The following is a 27382-nucleotide window of genomic DNA, read 5'->3' as shown; positions in this document are numbered from 1 at the left end:
GGCGTTCAAGGCCGCAGCCTGTCATGTCCCAACCACTCCGCAACACTGAGACGAGGGGGGATGTTTATTTATTTATTTTTTAGTAATATTAACAGGTTTCACACGGTGAAAAGCATAGACGTGCTGCAGAAGACGTCTCCCTCTTCCCTTAATGCAAGGAAAGTAAGAGAAGAGTAAACTACACCAGGAAAGTACTGCTTTGTACATGAAATGGTCCTTATAGAAAGGTTAAAAAAAAAAAAAAAGAAAATCTCCATTTCTACGTTCAACTAAAAATCCCTTTTCTGGTCTCCGCTTTGGATTTCTTGATCTGGGTTAGAGGTAGAACGGGCACAGCTGAGGTTCCAAACCACTCTGGCACCTTCCTCTTACAAGGCAAATGCGAACTCTGCAAAAAGAAAACAAATGTCTGGAAAAAGGCAAGTATTTGCAAACATACATAGCTCTAAACCCCCAACAAGTCATGCTCCGTCTAGCTTATTAGTGGAAGGCTCATGTCCCTTAAACACAGCACCTTTTTCAAGTAATTAAGGCAGTAAAATAAATAAATAACTAATTCACAAAAATAATCAAGCTATAACAGAAGAATCAAAGCTGGGAAACATTTGGCCTGAAACAGCAAAGCATGCTGGCACACCTAAATGTTATGCTGACTTGCCTTTAAAAAAAAAAAAACAACAAAGTGTCAAAACAATGAATAAAGAGAACCACAGCTCCTCAGTGTGACCCATGAAAGAACAGACCACCCCCAGGCAGGGGAGGAAGTGGATACCCCAAACTGGTGATACAGCAACAGTACCTGCTCCTTCCCTGCTAAATACTGGAGAAAAAGGGATTGAAACTCAGAAACGTAAATGTGGGTGTCCATCACCAACTGTGCAAGGCACCTTTTCTTCACTCCCTCTCCTTACAAAGGTCACAAGCTTTGCAGGACTTGGGCCTTAGGTGCCACCCGGAGAAAATCTGAACATACGGCACTTTCCATGAGTGGTAGGTGCATCTCTTGCGCTATGGTGGGATGCTGTGGCAATGCAAAGCCATGAATTCCTCTAAGAGCTTACAGCTAGGAGATAAATGGGCTTCTGCTCATCCTTCAACCACCAGTTTTTAAATAATGGAAGACCAATCTCTGCTGAGATGCTGATTTCAAGACGAATGATGTGGACCTGTTGGAACCAGTCCAGAGGAGGGCCAGGAAGTTGATCAGAGGGCCAGAGCCCCTCTGCTGTGAGGACAGGCTGAGAGAGTTGGGGGGGGTTCAGCCTGGAGAAGAGAAGGCTCCGGGGAGACCTTAGAGCCCCTTCCAAGTCCCTAAAGGGACTACAGGAAAGCTGGGGAGGGACTCGTGATCAGGGAGGGGAGACATAGGATGACGGAGAAAGGTTTTAAACTGAAAGAGGGGAGATTTAGATTAGGTACCAGGAAGAAATTCTTTACTATGAGGGTGGTAAGGCACTGGCCCAGGTTGCCCCGAGAAGCTGTGGATACCCCATCCCTGGAGGTGTTCAAGGCCAGGTTGGACGGCACTCTGAGCAACCTGGTCTACTGGGAAGTGTCCATGCCCAGGGCAGAGCAGGTGGAACTACATAAATCTTTAAGGCTCCCTCCAACCCAAACCATTCAATGACTCCATGAACAAGACTGCTGGCAAGATGCTCTTGGGAAACACATCAGGAGGACAGATTTACAGCCAGGCGTGAGGTTGCTCCAGTGCTTGCATCTAGAGGTGTGCCCAGCCCAAGCTTGGTAGGGTGCAGAGACCATTACGCTGATGGCACTTTGTTCCTGTGTCACAAAAAAGCAGCTTTATTTGGAACTGATACTGTGGAAGTTTTCTGAAGCTATCACCAGCAGTCGAAAAGATAATGTTATAATGTATTTTGTGTTTCAAGTAAGATAGCTGTAATGCTATTTAGGAGTTAGACCTACCTAACACTGACCAGACCACAGATAATGATTTGTCTGCATCATCTTTTATGCTCACATCAATATTCAGCTTCAAACTGAAGGGAACAGTACAGGAAGTAGTGCTGGTCAGAGCCACGTGAGCTCCCTTGAGAAAAAAAAAACACTGCATGTATGCTCAGACAACTTGTGTTTATGTGAACACCAGTGCAAAAACCTTTAGTGTGACCAGCATACAATCTCCCACACCCCTATACCTGGAAGAGGAAATGGAGCCAGATGTCCTCAAAGTGCTGGAAGCATCTGCCACTAGAGGGCTGACAAGATGTACTGGGGAAAGAAAAATTACTGTAGCAGGCTGATGCTTCGAGGTATATTCGGGCATAGCAAGGGCAATAAAAGCAGCACGCTGTCACCACATCAAGGATATTAACAAGAAAAGTTGGCTGGCAATCCAGGCTGAGGTTTTAGGCACAGTGAAGAACCCAGACAGAAGCTGAGCTTTTGGTTTGGTAAAGATCACCACCCAAATCACCAGGTCTGGGCTCTGCTCTTGGCACAGAGCTACAGGCAGTCTCACCTTTGGCTGAGAGTCGGCAAACAGTTCCTCCTCATCGGGATTGAGGGCAGGCTGATTCCAGGAGGCCAGTGCAATGGGCTTCAGGCAGCCTGCTGCCCCTCTGCTGGCTGGCTGGCCATCATCCACGCTCCGTGCAGCCTTTCCATGCGACAGAAAGAAACCAGGCTGTTACATGTATCACAGCTTTAAGGTTAAGTCTGCCCAAACTAAATTCAACGCAAAGGCTGTGTTTCAGAGGGGTTGGGGTTTTTTTGCATGTAAATGAGCCAGAGTCCCAACACCTCTGCTTAATGACAGCACTAACTACCTTACCCATTTCACCCCCAAAAAATTTGAGCAAGTGAAGTGTGTCTATTTCAAACACAAGGAAATTGGAAACTTGCACTTAGGCATTTTTTTTTTTTTGTAGTGGAGAAGAATACTTCCTCCATCCCCGTCGCTCCAAGAACTTAAAATCTGACTCACAAGTGCTGTGTTTTCAAATGTGTTTTTACAGCAAAGGTATCAGTTAAAAAATGGCACAGTGGGCACAGAGGTATTGACTTCCGATTTCTATATAATGCCTGCTGGTCATAGGTTGGAACAGCCAAGCTGAGATTTTTGGATCAACTACACATCTTGGTGTTACCGAAAGCATCGCTAACGGCAAGTCTACGGTGTGCTTTATTACAGTAAGAACATCTGTTTACCGAAGTCAAAGGCTCCACTTGCAAATGGGATTTCTCTGCTCCTTCCTTCAATGTCGGACTGATCAAATTGCCCTGTAAAAGCAGCAGTAATGTAAGGCTGTTGAAATCCAAGAACGAATATTCATTAGCAAATATAAAAGCTGTTTGCTACAGGGAATTATTAGAACCAGAATATCTTCTGAAGGAGAAGTGAATGAAAACTATTTGTATTAGCTTTTGGATTTGCAGTCTACTCATTTGTATAATATTAATTTGATTTCTAATAGTATGTCATTCCTGTTATTAGCTCCAGCAGCTAACAGTAGCAGAAAAAAAGTGTAATTAGCGCTCATGAAGCAATCAATTTGGCAAAATGGAAAGGCTTGAAAAACGGTTTGAGTCAGAGTTCAAGCAATCAACCCCAAGCCCTGTAAGGAAAAGACATGAAATCCTAGCACAGGCAGCAGAAGGATTTAGAGTCTGGAATTTCTTTCTACCATTCCCACCAGAAGCCACTCAGCGCAGGGTGGCGTTTTGTACAAGGTGCTGAACTGGGAATTTGGAGACACCAAGGGGCCAGAGAAAGAAGGACCAGGCTTCTGAGCTAACAGCAACAAAGAGCTCCTTATGTCCTGAGATTTCCCCCCAATGAGTCAGACTTACGGCATGACACTTTTCTTATCACAGCTACACCCAGCAGTTTCAAGCAACAGAGAAAGCCATGAAAAACTGCAAGACATTTCTGGCAAGCATTGCCTCTGTTTTTTTCATGCTCTCAGCTTTTCTGCACAGTGAGAGAATCACTTTTCCCACTTCAGATTGGTGATCAGGTACCAATGCACAGAAGCAGGGCAAGGACAGAACATGGACTTTGTGGCTATGAAGGATCCAGCATACAAAAGCTTTTCATAGTGGGGAGAACTTGGAATTTCCACTTCTTCCTCCACTGGCCCAGCTACTGTAAATCTGGGATTTTACAGGGGACGTTTGCAACCACATCCCAAAGGACTGGACAACAGTAGAAAGCATTCATCCCTCTTGAGGCCATTATTAAGCTGCAGTTGTGATGGTCTACAGTGGTGGACCATCATGTGTCTGATCTTCCTGGGCTGCATGTCCAGGACTTATTATGGTAGAGATGAGCTGCGAGTGCCACAGGGGAACAGATAAACTCGGGTGAGACGTTTAACAGAGCACAGATAGGAAGAGGGCTGTCCCTGTGCAGCCTAAGTCAATACTTTGCAAGGGGAACCCTCTGGTTCTGCTCTGAGCATTGCTCTCGGCAGAGAAGGAGGCAGTACTACTCAAAACTGAGGGAAAGATGGATTGTCAAGATGAGACGCTAAGCGCTACTGGAAACAGCAACAACATAAAAGAGCTTTTAGTCTGCTCCTGCAGAGAGTTAAACAGTCTTTTCACAAAACCAGTTTTATACCTTTTTACTAACCTCTGTTTTACTCCACATGGCATTTTCCCTGCTTGCTTGATCTGCTCCTGTTTTTTCCTGCTGCCCTTCTGACCACACCAACATCCTTTTGACACCTGAGCCATCCTGAGACTTATTTCTATCCTTTTTCTCCAATAATGCAATAGTCATCTTGATGAGATACAGTTCAATATTTGCAGGAACAAGTTTTCTGATTGCCTGAATTTTGGTCGTGTCTTGGAAAAAATATAAACACAATATATATATTTTTTTAAATTCTCTTACCCCTTTATTTAGTTTTCTTATGTTGTAAAATGCATCGATAAAGCTTAGGATAGATTACAGCATGGAAAAGACTAAAAAAATAAAACAATGTATGGGTTTGATTCATAAGAAAACAGATCCTGAGCTCACAGGATAAATCCCCACCTCATTCGTGTCACATAGACTTACTGTCCTCAAATTTAGTCTAAAACATCACAATCACCAGCCTCTAACTTGCATGTCCTATCAACCATTTTCTCTTAAGGCGGCTATATTAGCTCAGGCTGAAAAGCCTCTCTGCTTTCTTAAATATAGTGCCATGCCAGCTCTCCAATGCAGCGTGGTACTAAATTTAAAGACAGCAATCTGAGAGTCTGGTTGAGCCTTTAACTGCTGCTGAAAAGATGCATTAACCTACAATAGAAGTGTAACAAAGCTAACAAGTCCAACTCTGCTAACCTACAAAATTAAACGACTAGAGCAAGACTGAACTTTCAGTCACTCAGTCTCAGAATCCTGAATCAGTACGCCGTTGTCTTCAGCCTCTGAGCTAGCCTGTGGCACCAGATGAACGTGTTAAGAGTAAGCACTGCTTTTTTCTGCACTTCTCAGCCTCCTCCTCAAGCTTCTTGCAGAGAAGTCGCACTGGGGAAATTCCACACCTCTTATTCAGCTTATTTTCTGTAGATGTCAGTACTGACAGGAAGTTTTTGTCAGGCTGATTTTTTTTTTTTTTTCCCCAAAACCACTCGAGTAAATACAGATTTAAGAATGATGCCTGACTCTCTTCAGCGACCATACAATTGAGTGGAAGGATTTGTAGAGGACTACCCTCTTTTGCTCTTTTATTAATCACAATTGCCTTCTTTTACAACATAACCTCAAAAGGAAAGCAATGACCCTGGCATTGCCATGCTCCGCCTCGCCACAGCCACAGGCCTTCCAGAAATGACAGATTCTACCTAAGGAAGCAGCTGAGCTTCAGTTTTTCATTCCCTTCACCTGTGTGCCACTGTCATGAGAAGCTTCAGTAAAGGCTGCGATGCTCACCTGAGTCAATGGGAGGATTACGGATAACACCAGAAATGACCTGTTGAACTTCAGGAGTCAAACCTGCTCGCTCCAGGTTGACAGGGTAGCCAGCTTTCATCGCCTGGAACAGGTGAATGCCAACCTCAGAAACAGGCAGAGATCTGCTCTCACTTATAGTCCTCTAGGGAAACAAAGGCAGAAGGAATTGAGATGGCAAAAGTGCCTGAAATATAACTGAAAGCTTCAGACCTGGCAACCTCCCATTCCCAAAAAGCAAATCAGGGGATACTGGCACATAGCAGTGCAAAGCTCCCCAAAACACTTTATTACTCCTAATATTTATCACATTTCTTTTCCAGCTTGTGAAGAACATTTTTCTCTTGAGGCTACTACTTCGCAGCTCGAGTGCAACATCTCAGGTTGAACTTACTTCAGATGAAGAGAGGCTCTACACAGGAGTGGTGCTGTGCGGCCACCTCAAAGCCTCACTACAGCCTGCTTACAGGTCACAGCAGGACACAGGTTGTGTCACAACACTCACTACCAGCCTCTTTCCAGCCTGTGGCAGCTGAATCTCAGCAATTTCACCCCAAACGGAACAGATGCTTTCACCTCACAGCTAATCCAGAGTATCAACCCAGCTCCTACTTCATGAGACTTCTTCAGATGTCTCCTAAGTAGCTGTGGTGCACTTGACCTTCCAATGGCCCATTTGATTCATAACATCTATGCAGAACACGGGTAACAGCACCAAAACAAAGTCCCCCTTATTTTCACACCTGTTAGATTAAGTTTGTGGCATTTTTTCCTCAAGGCCAATGTTTTAAGAGAAGAATTCATCCATCTAAACTTGGACTTTTCAAGGAGAGATTTCAAACTGGTTACTTGTCTTCCTTGAAAGAACAGGTTTCAACCTTCTACCGATTTCTCCCCAGACAATACACATACTAGGCATATAATCATCAGGATTAGTGGATACAGAGCATCAAGTTACTCATTAATAATTATACAACTGTTCCTTGTTAATCAATCCTTAGGTACACTTTTAAGTTGAGGACTATCTGACCAGGTTTACCCATACTCTTGGGAAGGGCAAAGCAAAACGCAAGGCAACTTCAGTTTGCTACCATGGAATTGAAAAGCAATAAATAAAACTCTATCAAAGCGGCTCACCAGGCTCATCTTCACAGGGCACATGGCATGATGCCACATGCCCTGTAGCACTTCAACGACTTAGATGTGACAGGTAACTTGTCCTCAACTTTTGTTCAGAACAGGACACACAGCTTACCAAAACCTGAGCTAGAAAGCCACAATAATCCCTAGCGCTTAGACTAGTTTCGCGTTGAATCTTCCCACGAGCTTTGTTTCTTGCCATGCAAGTCTTAAGCATGGTTGTGGGGCAGGCAAAGGAATAGGGATTTGCTACCCAAACCAAGAACAGAGTTAGTGAAATGGTTATTATCCTTAAAAACACGCCTGTATGCAGCCCCATGCTTGGTGTCCTTTCCAGCAGGCTACTGGATCAGGAAGCTTTTCCTGTATGCCCTTACTACTGTGAAAAAGAGAGAAGTACAGAAAGAGGCAGGACTAACACCTGCAATAGAGGAGCACGCTGCGTAATTGTAGTGAAACAGGCCGAGAAAGTAACAGCAACAATTCTCCCCGATGGCCTGCTAATCTGGGCAGGCACTGTAACAGGTAGGGAGCTGTATCTTATCTCACTGTATCCCACCTCACAGCCAGCTCAGCTTTTCATACTTTCACCGGTCCATACAGGTAAATTAGATGAGCTACCATTTGTCAGGAAAGATACTGCCTCGGTGTTTTAAAGCAACCCAGCCTCGGCACTAGGCAGAGGATTTTAAAGAACCTGCAAATCCCTCTCCTCTCGACAAAGCATCCCCACCCTTAGTTTTCAAAAAAGAAGGGACCTCCACAGGGAAGAGCTTACCACAGAGAGATTTTTCTCTTGGAACAGAACATACGTGACGTGCTCTGAGGGAGAGAGAGCTCTAGTACACTTCCAGGGAGATGCTTCTTTTTGGTCTTTAGATCCAGGTGTGGGGAATATGTCAGTCTAAGTGAGATAAAGAGGATTTAGAAGAATTATATCCCAGTGAAAACTAATGGATCACCCTCCCATTATCAGAAAGAGTAACATAAATTGAGTCAGTCATCTCTATGGAGGTTCGTTTTGACCCCAAATCCACGTTCCATTAAAAAAAAAAAAGGCAAGGAGGGAGTCCAGATGGACACCCACATACTCCCATCTTAAGAAAACAAGCATGGGATTGTCCAAGCTACTTGTGGAAAAAAACCCCAACCATCCAGTAAAACAGTGTCCAGGTCACCACAGCCTCTTCAGTGTTGCTCATTACACAATAGAGGAGTATTCCATCAGAACAAAACTGTGGCATTCAGTCTGCTGCTTAGTATGGGGAAACTCCTTCATTTGTTTTAATCTTTTGCTCAGAGTTCTTGGAGAAAAAAAAACACCAACCAAACACAAAAACTTACAAACAAACCACAAGCCAGGAATACTTTTGGTCCCCATAATAGCTTTCTGTTAGCTTTCTGTCTGTGAAGCTGTGAAGCAGACAGAAGACCCCACATAGCCTTCTCAAGCATAACGGAGAAGTAGTATTGCTGCTCTACCTGCTTTTTAGACTAGATAAATACCTTGAATTTTAGATTTACATAGAAATTAAGATCCCCAAAGCCAAACTCCTTCATAGTTCCTCTAATCCTCTGCTCCATGGCTCCTCCCTAGTGGTTTCTCTCAGTAGTGACTGATTAGGAACCACTCTAGAGAATGTCTCAGACAGAAGATGATCAACTATTAAAATAAAACCAACAAGAGTATTTCCAACAGCTGGAAATCTAAGCTTTTCTGCCAGTCTCCTAAGGAGAAACTTAGGGGAAGCAAAGCCCTTCCCTCCAAATCTGCTAGGTCAATAAATCATGGTGAAGGAACGTTTACCGTATCTTTGGCCTCCAGCCCCAAATCACAATAATTATCTGCAAGTTCTCAATAATACGGCACCTACTGGACGCTCAGCCTGACCAGACAGTTGACATTTATAAGGATGTCCTGGACTTCGCAGGTGACCACACCAATCTGGAACATCAGCAGTGAGTTTGGGACCTGGCTAAATAGCACTTTCAGATTTGGGAGGGCTACTTGTATGCAAGGCTAGCAAGTTTCACTGCCATGCTTGCCTGGAATAGCTGTGATGAGGACAAACTCTGGAGGAGAAATCCCACAGCTGCAGGTCAAATTATATCTTTAAGACTCTTTCAAAGTAGCAGAGACTTTAGCAAGTCATACCTGCAAACCATTCACTTGGCAGAAGTCCTTAATTTCAGCCAGGAGAGGGACCAACATGGTGGATTTTGCTTCAGATACACCATCAATTCTCTTCACGTTCTCAACATTCGTAGGCCTGGTTTAGGATGAATAATAGAAGACACAGAAATATCCCATGCCAATGCTTTGAAACATCAAGCGTCTGAATGACACACACTTGGACTACAGATCTACTAGTCAAAACTTGAACATATTATTACTGTACCCTCATTGTCTCTGCTACTAATTAAGTTCATTGCTTGCACTTCTAAATCATGAAGCCTGACCGCAGCAAAAGGATCAGTTCAGCGCATAAATCTTTCTTTGCTTTTACCTCCCAAGAACAAATAAGGCCAGAGCTCTTCTGTAGAACAACATACACATTCCAAAAGTAGTACCGTCTCACACCTTTTAGTAGCTGGGGAAGGCACTTCAGATGCATTACCAACTGAGCTGCTGCACAGCACCCTCCCATACAATGTGAAAAAAACCCAAAACCAAACAAAGAATTGTTCCCCCTCCTTTCAACAGTTGAGAGCAACACTAAATTGTGCTTATTCTTTTTTATTACAGAGCTACCCACACAAGGTAAGAGACAACTCCTGACTCACAGCTGACCCGTAGCAGGATAAGGGCATACTAAAATGATTAAGATTGGAGAGAAGCAGACAGAAAGGTAAGGATCAGTACAAAAACATACACTGTCCTCCTCTGACTGATCAACCTAACAGGAGGTTTGGATACAAAGACAGGCAAAGTTGTCATTTGGGTGGATTTTTTTGTTTGTTTGTTTGTTGTTTTTTTTTTTTAAATACTAACTAGAAGGAAGAAGCAAGTCTGATGTCAATAACTGTTTAACTTACACAAGTCAGGGGTCTACAAGAGCATTAGAGCAAATGAAGATCCTCAGGAAAAGAGCTGCTCCCCTACCAGTGAGGCATACTCTCCCAACAAAAGCAGAATGAGGATTTGTGACTTGGCTTGCAACCTTCTCAGTTTATGCAACATGTAAGCATGCTGGCTTTACCTTATTCGGGCCATCTCCAGCAGGATCTTATTGGTTGCCAAGACAGCAGGAGGAATTACCTTCTCATTAGCTACCTTCTGTCTAGCAGACAGCAGCTTGCCATACAGAGCAGTCTGTGAAGAAGAGAGCCAAATTCTTAGGAAACAGTGCTAGATCACTCATAATTAATTTGAGAAGAAACATTATAACTTTCTTCATATTTCCACGAATAGGCAATAAACCTGCAGTCCATTAACCCATTTTAACGTACTTAAATCTTCTTCTAGGACGTCTATTCAAAACATCTTTGTAATATTAAGAGCTGCCCAAGTTAGCTGCTCCAATACAAGAGGACTGTGGTCTGCAGGCTGACCGCAATTCACAGATATCCTCCCTCTTCCAAAAAAAACTTACCTCTAGTTCTTTTTCTCGGGATGAAACAACAAGTTCTGAGGGCTTCAAAGGAGATGATTTCACTGGTGAGCACTCCGCAACACTAATAAAAAAAATAAAGTGTGAAACAAGCCCTGCGTTAGATCAATTTATTAATGAATTTTGTATAAGACTGTGGGACAGCAGCAGCCCAACTTATTTTGCCTGCTTTGACAGGACCATCAGACTGTGGCCTGGCACATCGTGCTAGCGTTGCGCTCACACAGGACTTGTGCAGGTCGGGGCAGAATCAGCGGTATCTCTAGCATAACAGAATTCCTCTGTGCCTTGTCCTGTAACTTAAAAATAGCTTCTTACTGTACAAAGCTCAAGCAGATGAACTTGCCGTTTTGAGGGGAAAAGAACCAAACTAACTTACCAATACCCCTATCTACAGCTGGATTCCCCTATTGTTAACAAAAACATCTTCTTACAAGTCCCCTGTCCATTCGTGCCATCATTCTGACAGCATCCCATGAGAAACACCTTACATTTTTCCCCAATAGCTAACAACATTAATCCCAGCCAGAAAGAGTCAGTAACTGCAAAAGCATCAGTGACAAGGACACAGCTGCTGTGCTGTAAGCAGAATTAGCCGATATTACTGTGAAGCATGTCTGCATAGAGAACAGCACCACAACTACCAGTCAGACCATGGGCTCATGTACTTAAGGACATTTACCCCTAATTAGACTGCTATGGTTATACTGCACTATCTGTTAGCTGGCAAACTGGAGTAAGAGCGTCCTTTCCTAAGCAAAGTGACATAACTCTTCTTTTGGATTGTAGCTCTCTCCAAAACGATTTTTCTTCACAGGGTTACAGTGACAATTACTCAGCTTAAGTGACATGTCCTATTTTCCTATCATCTGCCAGCATTAGGCTACTTGCCTGAAGGAGAAACAGCACTGCTCAGAAATGCAAGGCGGGTTTGATCTGAAGCACCACGCCAGCCAGGGAAACACATTACTTTGTATTTTGCAAAAGCTTGTTTTATTTCTTTTGACTTCAGGGAGTCCCAAATTGGTCTTAGTCTTTGCCAGCCTAGTGCAGAACGGCAGAAACCAACACGCTCACTTACAGCCGCTGCACAAGGCTATACGCCAGGTCTTCCAGCTTTAAGAGCAAGTCACAACTTTGTCACTTATTTGCTCAAATTATATTTGCAAAGTGTTTGGCAAAAAATATCTATTCTCCATTTCTTGTTTTAAATCATCACAAGTTAAAATCAATTACAGTTTTAACCATCCCATATAAGATGGCCTGAAAAAACAACATGGCTCCAGTAAAAGTATCCAATATAAGTCTGCTATTGCTCCATTTTTAATCAACATTCACTATTTTTCTTCCTTGGATTTGAAGTAATACCAGTGAGAAAGTTTGCACTTCAGCAGTTAATAAGGCTTGCTTTGCCCGTGACACTCACAACTTGTCAAATTCAGCAAATCCTGTTAAATGTTGTAATAGTTCAATGTTTTGAAATATAATGCAGTGTAGAGCAACTTTTAAGCACTTGTCTTTCTTTTTTAAGATATGAAATATTTTTACTGTCACTTCATACAGCAGAACGCTGGTTTTAAGGACCACCCTACAAACCCTACCCCTATTAACACAATCACAATTAGGTAATTCTGTTTTAATTTAGAATACTGTACCTCTTAAGCACGTTATTGTTTCTCGGAGGAGTTTTACCTTTTCTGTCATACGAAAACATATCATACAGAGACATCTATAAAAAAGAGACAAAGAAATACTGATTTACCAGTCTTCCCACTGAAGTTGCTGTTAGCAGCAAAAATATTTGTTTGTGACAACATGATACACTTGTAGGATTTTTTTAAATACCAACGAGGATGGACCACAGAGTGCAAGGAGTTGTACTCAGACAGACCTGCTTGACCGGTGACTGCGTGGTTCCTTTCGTCTCTGGGGACCGCTGCGTTGAGAGCACAGGTAAAGGTCTACTGCTGTAATAAAACAAATTGTAACTTAATCAATTCAGACCAAGCCATTTGTACAGTGACACTGCCATTTAAAAAAAAAAAAAAAAATCAACATTTTGCTAAGTGAATTTATTTGAACTTGGTACGGGGATTTATTTGGCAAATCAAAAAAGTTAATGTTTTTTTTTTTTTGCAAATTACTAGAATCACCATTCTTTGTGAAAACACACTGAGGACCTCAAAGCCTGTTTAATATTAAGACTTTAACAAGGAACAAGAATCTTGACTTATGGAAGCAGCAAAGGCTGATGACAAAAATGGAATTTTTGTGACAGCACCTGAAAAAAGATTCTATTTTTGAGATCCCACCACTGGACAAAACAAACGAGTCCCAACTTTCTGCTTTGCACTAGGCATACAGCTTTCACTGTTGCTTACTCCTTAATAATAAGCAGGTTTTTTTTGTCATCTGTAGAGAGCAGCTGACAAAGCCACAACAGTAGAATATTAGAAGGCAAAAGAAAATTGGTACTTCGTCATTACCCGATTTACTTATTTTTTTAGCAACACAGACAATCTAGACACCAGAACAGGCTCCTAAGGCCACCACTGAAGAGCTTTGTTCTAACACTATTTCTTGTCACAGCAAGGCCTCCGCAACCTTCCATTCATTATCTTTCATTTCAAGAGCACTGGGCAGAATTTGTGTTGGTGAAGACCAACACAACACTTCATTAAAAATAACCAGAAGCAAAAGAAGCAAAAAACACCTTCACGCGCTATTTTCTCAGAGCTATATGCTCTGATGGCCAATACCTGACTACCACTGAAAACACACCCCACTTCTACAGTCATACTCAGCAAGACTTTGAACAGTTCAAATTTCACAAGAGAAATATGTGAAGACAGAAACTATCACACATTTGTGCTGAATCAATTTTGGTTAGAATAAAGGCTTTTCTGTTTCATTCTCAGCTTCAATTTCATGAAAAACTAGGTCAAGTGCATAATTGGGAAAACCAGTTGTTAGCTACTCTATTTAAAGCCTCACTGTTTAACTCATCAACATTGGAAAGAACATAAATCTTGATGGGATTTTCCTCTGCTGTTTCTTGTCTTTAGCTGATTACTTTCCCCATAAACATGCATTGCCACAACATGCTTCCAGGCTACCCGGAATCACTAATAATGAAGAAAACCACCTTCTGACTAGTTTTGGTCAGGAAAGGCTGGAAGCAATTTCTCCAAACTACATTTCCCCACTAACCCTCCCAGTTCCCAAACTGTCCGATTAGTTGCAAAGACCGCAGTGACGAGGCACCGTCAGATTTAAGCTGCGAGTCATGCACCCCCAGGAACGCCAGGCAACACGTCACCTTTCGCACCAGCCGTCAATACAGGTGTCTATCCAGGCATTCCCACTGCATTTTCTTTTGTATTAAGATACTGCCTAAGGGAAAGCTTTGGCTAGAAAAATCAAGTGCAGAAGTCTTCTGTCCAACCCAACCACCTCCAGAAGCAGGCTTCAGAAACTCATGATCTGATGTTCAAATAATAAAAAAAAAAAGCCTCGAGAAAACACGCGTACTACCTTCTAGGACGTCTCTGTAAATTAAGGTCTTCGCTGGACTGTAATAGAAGACTTGGATTTGAGGCAGATGCAGCTTTTAACAGCCAATTCCTACCCTGTAAAAAATAAACCATATGGCTTAGCTATAGATTACTCGGAGAAGCCTTTGACGGGTTGTTTCACACCAAAAAGTACCTTTTGGGTAAGCATGCATATGGTCGCAAACTTGTTATGCCCAGAGGCTTCCTTGAGGAACCCTTCCATTATCAACTGTTGGCACAGCAACTTCCACCAGTTCTCCGGCCAGTCTTTTCCACTACCAAAGAGAGGGTGTCTTCGGTATCTGTCAGGCAAGCGTTGAGAACTCTGAAATTATTGAAAGAATTGGTCAGGCTTCTCCAGTCCTTATGGAAGAAAGTTTCCAACATAACCAGTAAACCAAAAACCTGAGATGCGAGGAGCATGTCCTCAAGAACATTTCTCCACAGAAGACCTTTATGGAAAAGCCACAAACCAAAATATTTTACTCAATTTTACGTAATACCCACCACAATAACCATACCTACAGCAGTTCAATGATGAGAGGATAAACTGTGCCTATTGCCTCATTCATGTCACCTGAAGAGCAGTTTCACCTCGACTAACCTAATCCACTCCTGCACTTTCTGCCAAGGCCATGAGAAGATCATTACTTTCTTTTGTAGCAAGACCTCAGACAAACCTACGCTTTGATCAGAGAACTGTTAAAACATCTCCTTTTGTACATGGAGGAGGTTACAGGAACCACCACGGCAGAAAAGAAAGTCAGTCATCTAGTGCAGTTTGCATTCAACCGGTTCAGGTCAATCTTACATTGCATGAGTTCAAACAGAAGCAGTAACCTGTCCTGGTTTTAATTATTAAGAGCCTACAGAAGTAAAAAAAAAAAAACCTGACAAGTCCTGTTAAATCCCAGGACAGGGCTACAAAGCCAGAAGCAAGCTCACTGCAGGTGTCTGCTCTACTCCTCCTTCGGTCTTGAGGGCAAAGTGTTTTTTGTTTGTTTTTTTATTTTGTTACAAGAAGTTGCTGATGTACTCATCTCTTAGCAATGGTTCAGGCTCTAAAAAAAGCTGATTAGCTTTATCTGATGGGTTATCATCCACCCTGAACTTTGGGCCCAAATGTGGAAGGGGCTTTAGCCCTTTGCCATCCAAGAAAAGAAACTCTTAGCATCAATCTGAAAAGTTGAGAACTTCGCAAACAGGGAAGTAACAGGGGATCAAGTGTGAGTAGGTAAGCGTGTCTCAGACAGAAGTTTCAATTTATTGCTAGCACACGAAATCAACTGGAAGGCAGGCTTCAGACTCCGTTATTTGTAGGCGTGCTGAATGCCCCCTCCACTGGGAAAACTAATGGTCAAACAACTATTTTTTTTTCGTTTTATATATATGCATGTATATACACAAATGGTATATCCTCCAAAGAATGTATATGTATATTACACATAATCTGCGATGCTGGTTAGATAAAGACATCCCATGGGAGGAAGTGGTAGGCAAAAAAGCAGGGGGTGCGACTAACAGTTATAACCTTGGACAAGAAGAGACAGCAGGGTGGAGGCTCACCTCTTGCCATTTACAGGGCTGGTTATTAACGCAGGTTTTCCAGATTCCTGTTAGTACTTCTACCAGAACCCCTTCATGCTAGGCACCACGCAAACAGAGCATCTGTCCCCAAGAATGCAGTTTGCTTTATAAAGGAAAATACAACAGGCTAATGTAAAAGAAAAGAGGAAGCCGAGCCAAAGAAATCCAGGACAGGCAGCCGTCAGCACACAGTGACCTGCAGAGCTCCATACCACCTCCAGGGATCACAGTAAGGAGCAATTTGGAGAATTTCAGGTAGTCAAGGAGCTGCTAATCTGCATACACAGCAAGGGGAGCAGCAGGGAGGAGGACTTGTTTCAGACCTTTAGCAGCAGGGGATGGAAGCTGAAGCAGGCAGCCACAGGCAGGAGGGACTCAGCTCGCTGCCAGGTGGGATCGGGGCACAGAGTCTTGATGGTGAACACAAGCGAGTCACCCATCCAGCAGGCAAAGAGAAAGCACCAAGTCCCACGTCCCCTCTTCTGGAGGGCCCTCGTTCAACTTGCAACACGTGTTACTTTACAGCACGACTATACTCCTAAGCTTTCAGTTATGCCAGTTACATGAATTCCTCCAATGGCTGCACATTCTCAGAACATAGTTTTGACTTGGAGAACAAATTCAACAGTGGAAATAACTATAAAAGGAGTAAGATGCAAACCAGCAAAACTTCGTGTCCATGTTTGGGTTAAGCATCATCACTTGAGCTTGGCACAGGGCTGACCAAGGAAAGGCAAGATAGCAATTTCAACTTCGTACAAATTATTAAATGCTAGAGGTACTACTAAAAGCCGCTCGCAATCAGTCACTAAGACTACTAGTTACAATGAAATAATTGCTGAAGTAGCCACAAATTCCCCTGTTTGCTGATAAAACGAGACATTAAGAGTTGCATATTCCTCTTTGTTTAGCAGGGTTAGTACAATATTTCTGTTAATGCAGCTCTAATGTGAAGTTTCCCAGAGGGCCTTGTTCATTTTCACAGTCTGACTCAGCTTTCAAATATTTAAGTAAGACATGGCGTCTCTTGCGGTCCACCCAAAGCCTGTTAGAAGCCACCTGGACTTTGTAAAAAGGCACCACTAACTTAAAGAGAGCATAAACTACGCACAAGCTTTTAAAGTAACGTACCACTCAGCCTCAGACAGGTATAGCATGTAAATTTATTGTGATACTACTTCATGCATTCTTTCTAGAGTATATATTGATACAACAAAGTAAAGAAACACTTTTTAAAAAAAGGTATGTTAGCCCAGAAAAGAGTATTCTTATAGGCAGTAAGAGGTTATTCTGTATTTGTAGTGCAAGTTTGGCATCATCTTCACTTCTTCCAATAGTGTCCAGTAAATTAACAATCAAGACTACATTAAAGTCTGCAACAGAATACTTTTCCCCTAGATACACCTGTGTGACAGTTAGGAATTAACTTTCTTATTAAAAGGGAAAAAGAGAATAAAACTGTGTGAATGATGTTCAAGTACTATAGGTGATTCCCACCTCCCTTGCCTCCCTCCAAGCTGTAAACATAAGAAGTTATTCTGTTTTTGCTCTCAGATTTTATTTCTGGTGAATTTCTCGTCTCGTATTTAGAAAACATTGTAAGTAGAAGTATGTGGAAACCATTTATATTCATTCTAGTGTCCTAATTCCCATCTCCCTACTCCAAGTCAGCCAGCAGTACTAAGCTAGAACACAAGCCATCATTTGCTTTATCCAAACATAAACCCACTGATTACCGAGCAAAGATGTGTTTATTCTTCATTCTGAAAAGGCTACTCCTTTCAGGATAACGGAAAGGATGTATCTTCATAGGAAAAAAACGAAAGACAACCAACCACTTAACTGTCTCTCTGACAAGATCACACTCACCGTAAAGAAAACAAAAAGCTGAAGCCTTACAGAAAGAGCTTTAGAACCTCTGCCAATACGTGGGTGGGTGTTCACGTGTTTACAGACCATTGTCAATAACCGACTCAAAATGACCCACAGAACACAGGACAGCTCCACACAAGGCAAATAACAGCTACTATTTCTAAGTTGAACTCTTGGGCCATAGACGGCTGAACGTTGTTCTGTTAAGCAAACCAGAAGCAAGACAGCAAGAGCTTGGAGACCAAAACTGTTGTACTTCGTTGTACGTGCACAAAATTAAGGACAGGACACTTGAGAGGGCCACTATTTTTATAGCTGCCTTTCAAGACAACAATCTAGTTTGCTGCATGGGAAGTGCTGCTGAGCAGCCTCAGAAAGTCTACACTACCTCTTTTTACAGATATTCAGCCCTCTGAGAAAAGCATTACACACGTGTGTGTACACACACTTATACGTACGTATATTCATATATTATTTGGTACATCAATAGAGAGGGACACTGTAACAGTCCCTCCACTCTCAGAACACATACAAGGATTTTTACTATCACTTACAGACCCTCGGAGAAACAGAATGGGAATTCTAGTGCCAAACTTCTCTTCCAGGGCACTCACTGCAGACAGCAGCTGATACGCTTGCTTCCCAAAGTCCTGTAAACCACCTTCCGAGTCACTGGAGACCACAAAACAAGAGGCTCTGAAATACGCAAAGAAAACCAAGTTTAACACGCATACAAAATCAAGTCCCCTCCCCTTCTTTCAAATTTTGTCTATCAAGTGATACCCAAATAATACACACTTCAAGTTACACAAATATAAGGAGTTGAACGTGTTTAAGCGTAAAGAACTAGGACTGAAAACACAAGACTGAGCAAGTCAAAATCACTTGTGGTTAAGACAGCGCCCAACCCAACAATAAGCAGTTCTTCACAGTACTTCCTATGACAGAACAATGTTGTCTCAACAACCTCCTGTATTTTGTATTTGAATATTTGGACTATTTTAGGCATGCAATTCTTTGATTGCACCTAATAGCAAAGAGGAGTTCTTTGTATTTTTTTTTATTTAAATAACACAAAGGGAAAAAAGAAGGAAAGAACAACTCCATTAAAGATTTTCTAGGGTTTGTTAATGCATTCATTACTGACTGGAAGAACCCATCAAGAAGTTACTGGCAGAAATCACTTCTGAGGAAGAGAAAAAGGATGATGATCTATTTCAAGTGACTTCAGATCTGCAACACAAATTCACCACAGGGCTCTTTACTGGCACAGCAATGTGACTGCAAAGACTGTAATTAGTCTTTCAAATTCTCTTCTTGGTTAGTTTTCGTAGAGGCCAGGCAAAGATTTCTTAATCCTTGAGCACACAGGAAATTTAACTGAATTGATAACATTTTTTCAGGAAGCAACACAGCGTAACATCTCGTCTCTGATCAGGAAGAATCATGCTACCAGCAAGAACAAGGAATCCTTTATTCTAACTTCAGGAAAAGCGTGTATGTGCACGCAGGAGAAGCTGAGGAAGGTGTTTCTTCTCATACCTGTGCAACTACTGACCCCCTGGCTTCCCTTCGGCACATCTACGAGATTATCAGCAATGCTCAAATTAACATATGGCAGCACACCCTGTAACATGAGAACAGCTCCCTCAACACTCGGGCAATTTAACCTCAGACACGTGGTATCACACTCCACTTGCAAGTGCTTTCCTTCGGGATTAATTACCTAACAGGACTTAAACTGATGAACAAAAGTGTATTTCACAGTCCCGAAGTGTTGCTCTAAAGCTTTTTTGGAACTGCGACTGTACTTTAAGGGCTTTCCCACAGCCCTAGAGCTTATAAGCCACCTCGTGGCTTGCTCAACTACGTAGGAGAACGCTAGAGACAGTTGTTCAAAGATAAACTTCAGGCTGAACATCTGCAAAATCAGATGCATAAGAAGTCAATTCTTTGAGCTAATTTGCCTTTTAAGTCAGCCCAAGAGAACATAACCTCTTGTATCAGTCTTCAGGGAAGAGAGCTTACCTGGACCTGCAATTATCACAGCATTCTTCTGTGCCCATGATGCCAGAGGAAACCTTTCGGAGTTGTTTGTCTTCAAAATGAGACAGGATGATTCTACCCAAGGGAACATAAAGAATTAAATAAAAGACCAAGAATTTACACATTAAATTTATTGCAGGAAACAGTTGAAATCAGCATCATTAATTAATTCACTGGGGAGCCAATTATTTGGCACACATTCCTCTAAAAAAGTTGGGTGGTTTTTTTTTTTTTTTAAAAGTAAATAAGGAAACACGATGTATAAGGATAAATACACTGAAGGCAATATTTTTTGCTACAGCTTTTTCATATGAAACCCGTTTGCAGCACACATTGTGAGTATAAGATGCCTTCTGGTTACAACCTCTGGTTGTGACCCAGTTGCACAGGCTCTTATCAAAGCTGACCGAGATGACATAAAACATTAAATAGATTCCAGTACTCACTTCCTCCTGCAGCTGTTTGACACGAGGTACTTCTCTATTTTAGCCAACATCTTCAGTTTGTACAACCGGAACTTTTCATTGCGTATCTCACTTAGAAGATGTCTGTCAGTCAAAAGGGGAAAAAAAAAATAAAAAATGAAGAGCCTTAAATCCCCATCACTGTCCCCTGTCCCACACCAAAAATGAAATATGCCAGACAACCATCTCAGTCAAATTCATGAGAAAAAGCTGGAAAAAAGTATTCTACTTTTTTTATCCTAACCAGACCCAAACTGCCTGCCTGTTTCTCCATGATCTTGATCCTTATAGAACAGAGCATACTCAGAAGAGGACCTTATCATATTCTTTTAAATGTGACCATCATTCTAAACAGCAGAAGGAGAGACAGAGAGCTGCTTCTGACTCCACAGGCTACTAAGCTTCAGAAATCCATGTCAAAAGGCACAGAGGAGGCAAGAAAGAGCAGAGGGCATTGAGAGAGGACAATTTCTCTCATTCTCTAGTTCTCTCAACTCTGGCAAGTTTCCATCAGTGCCACTGCCAGATAACAAAATATACTAGGATATCATTACTCTTCCTTCAAGAAACTCAAGAGGTGGCATATTATGACATATCCACCTGTAGCCTAATTTAATGTCCTTTATAGTAATCACTGGACGCATCCAACTGAGAAAATAGTATGGGATTAGTTGATGGGTGTATGGAACAGCCGCTCCGTCTGTGCTCCGAGCTGCTGCATGAGCCAAACCTGAGCGACCACCTGCACCGCATGGCATCAAAACCAAGCCCATACTGCAGGTGTTGGGCACCACATTAGCTCAGCTACACCATTCCAGCTCAAAATTGAGCAGAGCAAGTTTCGGCCCACTGGGAAAAGACAGCAGGGAAGTATATGGTTTCACAGACTCCGGCAGTCTGCTGACACAAGTTCAAATGACCGAGTTCGAGCATTTCTGTGGTCCTACACCAGCTATGGACAAAGTTAACAGAAGGCCTCTACCAAAAGGACTCCCCCACCCAGAAGAAAAAAAAAATAAATGCATTTCTCCATTTAGACATCAAGATAGTGAAGAGGGGAAAAAAAAAAAGCAATTTTACAGCATCAGCAATCTTAAGGGGTGATGATGGGTCTAAAATCACGTCAGATAGGTCTAAAAGCAGGTCAGGCGATTTGCAAGACAAGCGACAAGGTTTTATCACCACCTGCCTTGCAAAGCATCTTCAGAAAGCAGAACTGGAACAAGGACAAACCCATTACCATTAGTCAACTTGTGGATTATTTCTAGAATTAAGTAGAGCATACTTAGTACAGTGTGTATGCAGGAAAGGACTTGGATACCATGCTGAAAAAAAATATCAGATTCTTAACCAAACCCACCCTGCTCTGTTGGGGTTTTTTTGGTATGTTTTGGCTATCTGTGTCAAAGCAGTTGTCTTCAGTTGTTTACCTGTTAAAAGCCAAGTCTGCTACAGTCCACAAGACGTGACAAGAAGCAGGAAGCCCATCGCGACCAGCTCTCCCAATTTCTTGATAATAGGCTTCCATTTCCTTAGGGGCACCGTAATGAATAACCATCCGGATATCTGCTTTATTGATGCCCATTCCGAACGCCACTGTAGCCACTACACACTATAAAACAGAAGACACGTGCTAAACATTTTGAAACGAGCATCAAGAATATGCCTGGATTAATGCTCACACAGTTGGTGACAACTTCTTGCTATGGACTCAAAATTCAGTGTAAATTACAATGGCTTCAAACACACTAGACATGCATGGTACTGTTAAATCTGATTTTGGTCAGAGCATGAGCAAAGGATTATAAACATGTGTTGTGGCAAATGCTAGAGTGTTTTCAAGCAGTTATTCTCAAACAAAAGGCACAAAACCTATCGTGAAGAGGAACAGAAGTAGTCCCAGGATAACTCTTTGCCTGCTTAGCTGCAGGAGGAAGAAAGCAGCTCACAAAACTTGTGATGATATTGTTCCAGCCACTGCTATTTTCCTCAAACGCTACGCATTTTTAAGAGATAAAAGTACTCTGAAACACAAGCCAGGAATCCTGTTACTGTCAGCAAGGACCAGCAATTTCTTTGCCCAGACTTGGAGACAGACACAGTAAATGGAAAACACACGCTCATATTCCCAAATTCCTTCTTCTACCAGAAACTCTGCAATTATGAATAGGACTAAGTGGACTTCATTTCTTACATACCTGAATTTCGTCCCTCATGAACTGGTGATGGGTGTCTCTCCTTTGTTTGATTCCCATGCCTGCATGGTACGCACCACAGGCCACACCAAGTTTAATCAATTCGGACACAACCTGTTCAGTGGCCTTTCTTGAAGGGCAGTAGATGATAGTGGGGCCTTCAAACTCATACGCAGAACTGCTATAAATAACAGCAACACGTAAAGATGCAGAAGAGAAGCAGCCACCCCTCTGCAAAAAGTCAGAATGAACCTAGTTGAAAAGGCAACGTAGCTTTTCCAGCAGTTCACCTTCTTGGGGATTTAGAAATTGCAACAGACTTTAACCAGTCCACTCGTACACAAATTGTCTCTCCTTTGGAACAATTGACTTGGAAGTTATTTGGTGCTCTTAAGTTTATTTTGCAAAACACAGAAGATCTTGGTCTCCGTAGAAGCAGCAGGATAAGGCCTCCCAATTTCCTTAGAGTCATCAGGAAATACGCTTTTACAGCTGTCACTTCTAAAAGGTCTACATTTTCATAACAAGGTACAAATGAGCAATGAGAAGTTCATTTATATTACTGTAGAGACACACACTGTAGCTTGCGAGAAGGAGAACAGAGCCCGAACGGGAACACCACTGGGTCTGCTAACAGAAGAGGACTGCACTTCATCTGCTTAGATTAATTTTATTTAAAAAAAATGATCTTACCACAGATTTATAACAGACTCACACACGTTTTACACAATACTGTTTGGAAAGTTACCCACCAGCCAATCCATCATAATCACTCAAATTACTACAGTGTCAGCAGATCCTCTGAGGATCAAATGATCCTGAAGATCCTTAAGTCAGCAACATGCGACCAGCGAGAGTCCATCACTCCTTACCTCAAAAGCCTTTTTTTTTCAACTGGGAGAGGGGACAACAACACAGGACACAAGTGACTAGCATGATATCAGAGCCAAGCTACAGAGGAAGCCCAGGCTCCTCCTCACCATTGTCAGTTTAAGACTGCTACCAATTCTTAGTACACATTAGCAAAACTCCGAAATACCAAAGTATATCTGAGGGATCAATGAAAACAGGCTTAAATCCTTACCTTCCTTTCCTAGTAAGGAACTGCTTCAAATCCCTAAGGATATTTCCACTTTGTCGTCCAACTTCTAAGTACAGGTTAGGTCTGTCAAAACTAGTACACGTGACTTGGGGATTCTTCAGGTTCAGACAATTCACTATGTCTTCTCTAATCGATGGACTTGCGGTTGCAGTTAAAGCAACAACGGGAACCTGCAGTGAAAAGTAGCAGAAAAAGTCTGAGAATTCACTGGGGTTTTTTTAACCAAAAAAAAAAAACCAAACTGATTCAAAACTCAAACAGCATGTAAACAGGCACTTTAATCTATTTATGATCACTGGAGCAGCTCAACTGTTTGAAAAATATAGTTATTATTTAGCTTCCTAGAGCTTTGGTCTACACTGTTCAGGAGAGTAGACGTGGACAGAACACTGTTGAAATATGGGGTTTTATTCTGAATGCGTTACACCTTCAGCGAGTCTACGATAATTTTCTGACGTCGTCGGCTAAATTTCAGGAACATAAGACAAAACTTCTAAGAAGAGTGTGTAATGTTCAAGTTTTAGTTTTTGAGCTTATGTGGCAAGTGCTTGAGGAATGTCTAGAGATCACAGTTGCTTGTTCTTGCAAGCCGCTCAGCCAGCCAGTTTAAAAAACACTTAAAAACATTAAAAATATTAAACCAGAAGCTTAGGAACATCATCTTCTACAGCGTAAGGATCCAACAAAGTAACGTAATTTTCAGATGTTTCTGGTAGTCCGAGTTCAGACTATTCCTCATTTAAATGTTTGGAAAAAAACCCACAAAGCTCAATCACTGACAGGGACTGCGTAAGAATATTAAACCAGAAGCTTAGGAACATCGTGTTCTACAGCATAAGGATCCAAAGTAACTTAATTTTCAGATGTTTCTGGTAGTCCGGGTTCAGACTATTCTTCATTTAAATGTTTGGAAAAAACCCCACAAAGCTCAAATCACTGACAGGGACTGCGTAAACACCAAAACAGCATGGTAAGTGCTCCCAAAGAGCAACATCGAAAGATTGATATTTCAAACTATCATATAAAACGAGATCGTATCCTTCTCATACATTGGAAATCGAACATATCAGAAGCTCACCGATGGCAGAATCTTCTTTAATGAGCTTAGACCTCTAAAGGAATTTCTGAAGTCATGGCCCCACTCAGAAATGCAATGAGCTTCATCAACAGCTATGAGAGTAATACCTGGTGGGCACAAAACCACAGCATGGACACATTAACAAGACACACCGATGTGGGAAGATACAAACACCTATTCTGCAAAACTTCAAGCTCTACAGAGAAGATACCAGCAGTCTGCTTAAGTTTTTATTTCTAGAATGCCTTCTGCTGTACCGACTCCCCAGACCCATTTTTATAAAGACCTCTTTTGTAAAAAGGACTAAGAGCTTTCACAGACTTCCATCCCTTCTTCCTTCTCCAAGCTCCACGTTTCCAACATCCCTCACAATGGGTCAAAATCTTGAACTACCTCTGACAAGACCTTTTCCCACCCCCTGCTTCCCAGACTTCATTAATAATAAGCCGCAAAAGCTGACTACAGATGTCATTAGTTTTATTTTCTCAATCTTAAAACAACGCCTGAGTGTCTCAGGTCTGCAATGAATAGAAGTGCAAGTCCAGAAAAATTAGGGGAGAGAGGTTAGAGATGTCCTTGTACATTAACCTTTATTTTCCGAATCAGAAAAAACCCTCAACTTGAGTACAGATATCCCATTATAATCTGCACGTTCAAAGCACCCTATGTCAGAGGCCAAGCATACAGTTTCTTGTGACTCCAGAAATTCAGATGGCTTGTCTTCTCCCTAGATAGTCTGCCTGCAGCACTAGAAACTCAGTTCTTTAGCATAAAAAAAAAAATTCTTGGAGTTTATGTGCCTTGAATTTACTCTACTGTGAGAGATCCATCAGCTGCACCATCTTTGATGAAAAGAGAATTTTGAAGATGCATTAGTGTTTCGAAACACAATTTCATTGTTACATTCTGAGAAAGACCCGAGAGATTAGAATACTTCAGAGGCTAAATATTTAGTGATATATATTTCACTTCCTGTGATCTGAAGATCAGTGTTTTAGCACCTCTGTTTCCAATAACTTGTCTAACATCTCCATGCCAAGCCCGTGCTAAAGACACTACTCACATATGATCTTTTTTCCATCAATGACAGGATCTTACAACAACATTTATTGGCAGTCACTACACTAGCCTCTGAGCTCACTAGTGGTAAGAAACTGGTGAAGAATGTTCAAGCATTAAGAAAGTTTAAATGTAATTATGCATTTAAGCTGCCCGCCAACTCATCCACAACCTTGTCTCCAACTTACCAACAGTTTGGTCAAGATCCTGAAGTAACTGTAAGTTCCCCAAACAGAACTCTGGAGTCATATAGATGACTCTGTATTGACCCCTGAAACATCAAGAAAATACACCGTCACAGAAGGAAAAACCCCAGACAACTCAACCAAACCATGACTGTCTAGAAAATGTAAAGAAGAACAAGTACAGACTTGTAGACAGGGAATGTGAGAAAGGAAGACCACAGAAAGCATTCCAGATCCATACGAAAGTAAGGTAGTGCACAGCACTACAGGTAAAGGCAAAGAGTCGAGAGATTTACTGGCCTTTAAAACAAGAAGGGACTGTTGTGCTGACTTGGTGACAAATACAGGTCCGTGTAAAATCCTGTACAATTCACAACGTAAAGCTGACTCAACAAGCCCCATCTCCCCAGCCAGAGGGCACAAGAGAGGCTACAGCTTCCCACATCCCCAGCCTGGTTGAACGCAAGCGATATCACCGAGTGCCAGGTTCCAGGTCTGGGCCAGAATCTAGAGTTTCAGCGATGTCAGATCAGGGCGACATCCTACCTCTCAAGTACAACCACGTCAGAACCTGCAGTCCCAAAAAAGCTTAGCTAAGACTTACGCTTTGACACATTCTTTGATGTTTTTCGACTGAGCCGAACCAAGCAAGCAAGCCGGAATCTCTGACATCCTGCAGAAATAAAAAGCACAGTCATGAACAGATTTAGTCTCAATGCTTTCTGCCTATGCCAGCACTTCACAAAGGAAGTTCAAGCTGCAGGGTCAGAGACTACTTTCTTCCAAGGATCTTTGTGGGGAAACCCCTTTTGAAAAGCAGGAGTGGGAGACTGGCTACTCCTGCCACCCACGTGCTCTTCCACTTCCCCTCCAGCTGTTGCCCTCTCCCAAATAAAGACCATTTTCCTTGCACAAGAGCTATGTTTACTAATTAAACATCCATAAGAAAATACAGTAAATATATTTTCTTTAGCTATTATCCTACACAATTCATCACATTTGGATATAAGCCCTACCAGTGTGCATTTTTTTGTCTCATCTTTCAGTCTTTGGTGCTGCATCTGCTAATTTTCAATCAGGTGGCTGCTTTTTCACAACAGATTCAGTAATGATGCATACCAGCTCAGCCACTTCATATTTGATCTCCTTCAGGAGCCCGCAACAACCCCTCTCTTCTTAACTAGGTTATTTACTGCATTTTACTGCAGCCTTTTGTTCCAATACTTTCTCCCCCCTCGTTCCTCTGTGCTTCGGTCCTTAGCAGAACTGCAGCCGGACCGACAGACAAATTACTGAATTGCCTTCGGTTGTAGAAATTCAGTCTCCTCAGCCTTCAAAACAAATGACCCACTGAGAAGGTAGTGAATAAACCCTTTCCACTGAGAAAAACAGTACAGAAGCCAAAGAAGCAGCTGAATACATAGCGACACCCTGCTGATTAATACTCAGTCTAGGAGCTGGCTATAGAGCCAGCTTAGGCTGTCCAGCCATTCATCTGCACACACTCATGATGTGCAGCAGAAAATACCACACCTAACTGATGTTTCTTACTTCAAAAAAAACCCTCCATATCCCCTA

The 27382-nt window shown here is 42.1% G+C and overlaps 1 protein-coding gene across 1 annotated transcript in view; it reads right to left on the bottom strand.

Annotated features, from left to right (window-relative positions):
* Window positions 1–265: 265 nt before the first annotated feature.
* Window positions 266–27382, bottom strand: part of WRN (Werner syndrome, RecQ helicase-like) — a 46337-nt gene continuing 19220 nt past the window's right edge. Inside the window, 22 exon segments of the mRNA XM_009885802.1 lie at window positions 266–388; window positions 2486–2623; window positions 3175–3246; window positions 4601–4815; window positions 5894–6056; window positions 7830–7955; window positions 9207–9321; window positions 10252–10364; window positions 10645–10726; window positions 12318–12391; window positions 12554–12629; window positions 14197–14291; window positions 14371–14541; window positions 18230–18371; window positions 19704–19796; window positions 20168–20269; window positions 21616–21797; window positions 22384–22561; window positions 23465–23652; window positions 24561–24667; window positions 25808–25890; window positions 26409–26477. Coding sequence (XP_009884104.1) covers window positions 266–388; window positions 2486–2623; window positions 3175–3246; window positions 4601–4815; window positions 5894–6056; window positions 7830–7955; window positions 9207–9321; window positions 10252–10364; window positions 10645–10726; window positions 12318–12391; window positions 12554–12629; window positions 14197–14291; window positions 14371–14541; window positions 18230–18371; window positions 19704–19796; window positions 20168–20269; window positions 21616–21797; window positions 22384–22561; window positions 23465–23652; window positions 24561–24667; window positions 25808–25890; window positions 26409–26477 — 2707 coding nt within the window.

This window comes from Charadrius vociferus, unplaced genomic scaffold, assembly GCF_000708025.1.
Source record: "Charadrius vociferus isolate BGI_N301 unplaced genomic scaffold, ASM70802v2 scaffold215, whole genome shotgun sequence".
NCBI lineage: Eukaryota > Metazoa > Chordata > Aves > Charadriiformes > Charadriidae > Charadrius > Charadrius vociferus.
Note: the sequence above shows the minus strand (reverse complement) of the source record. Positions and strands in the feature narration are given on the sequence as shown.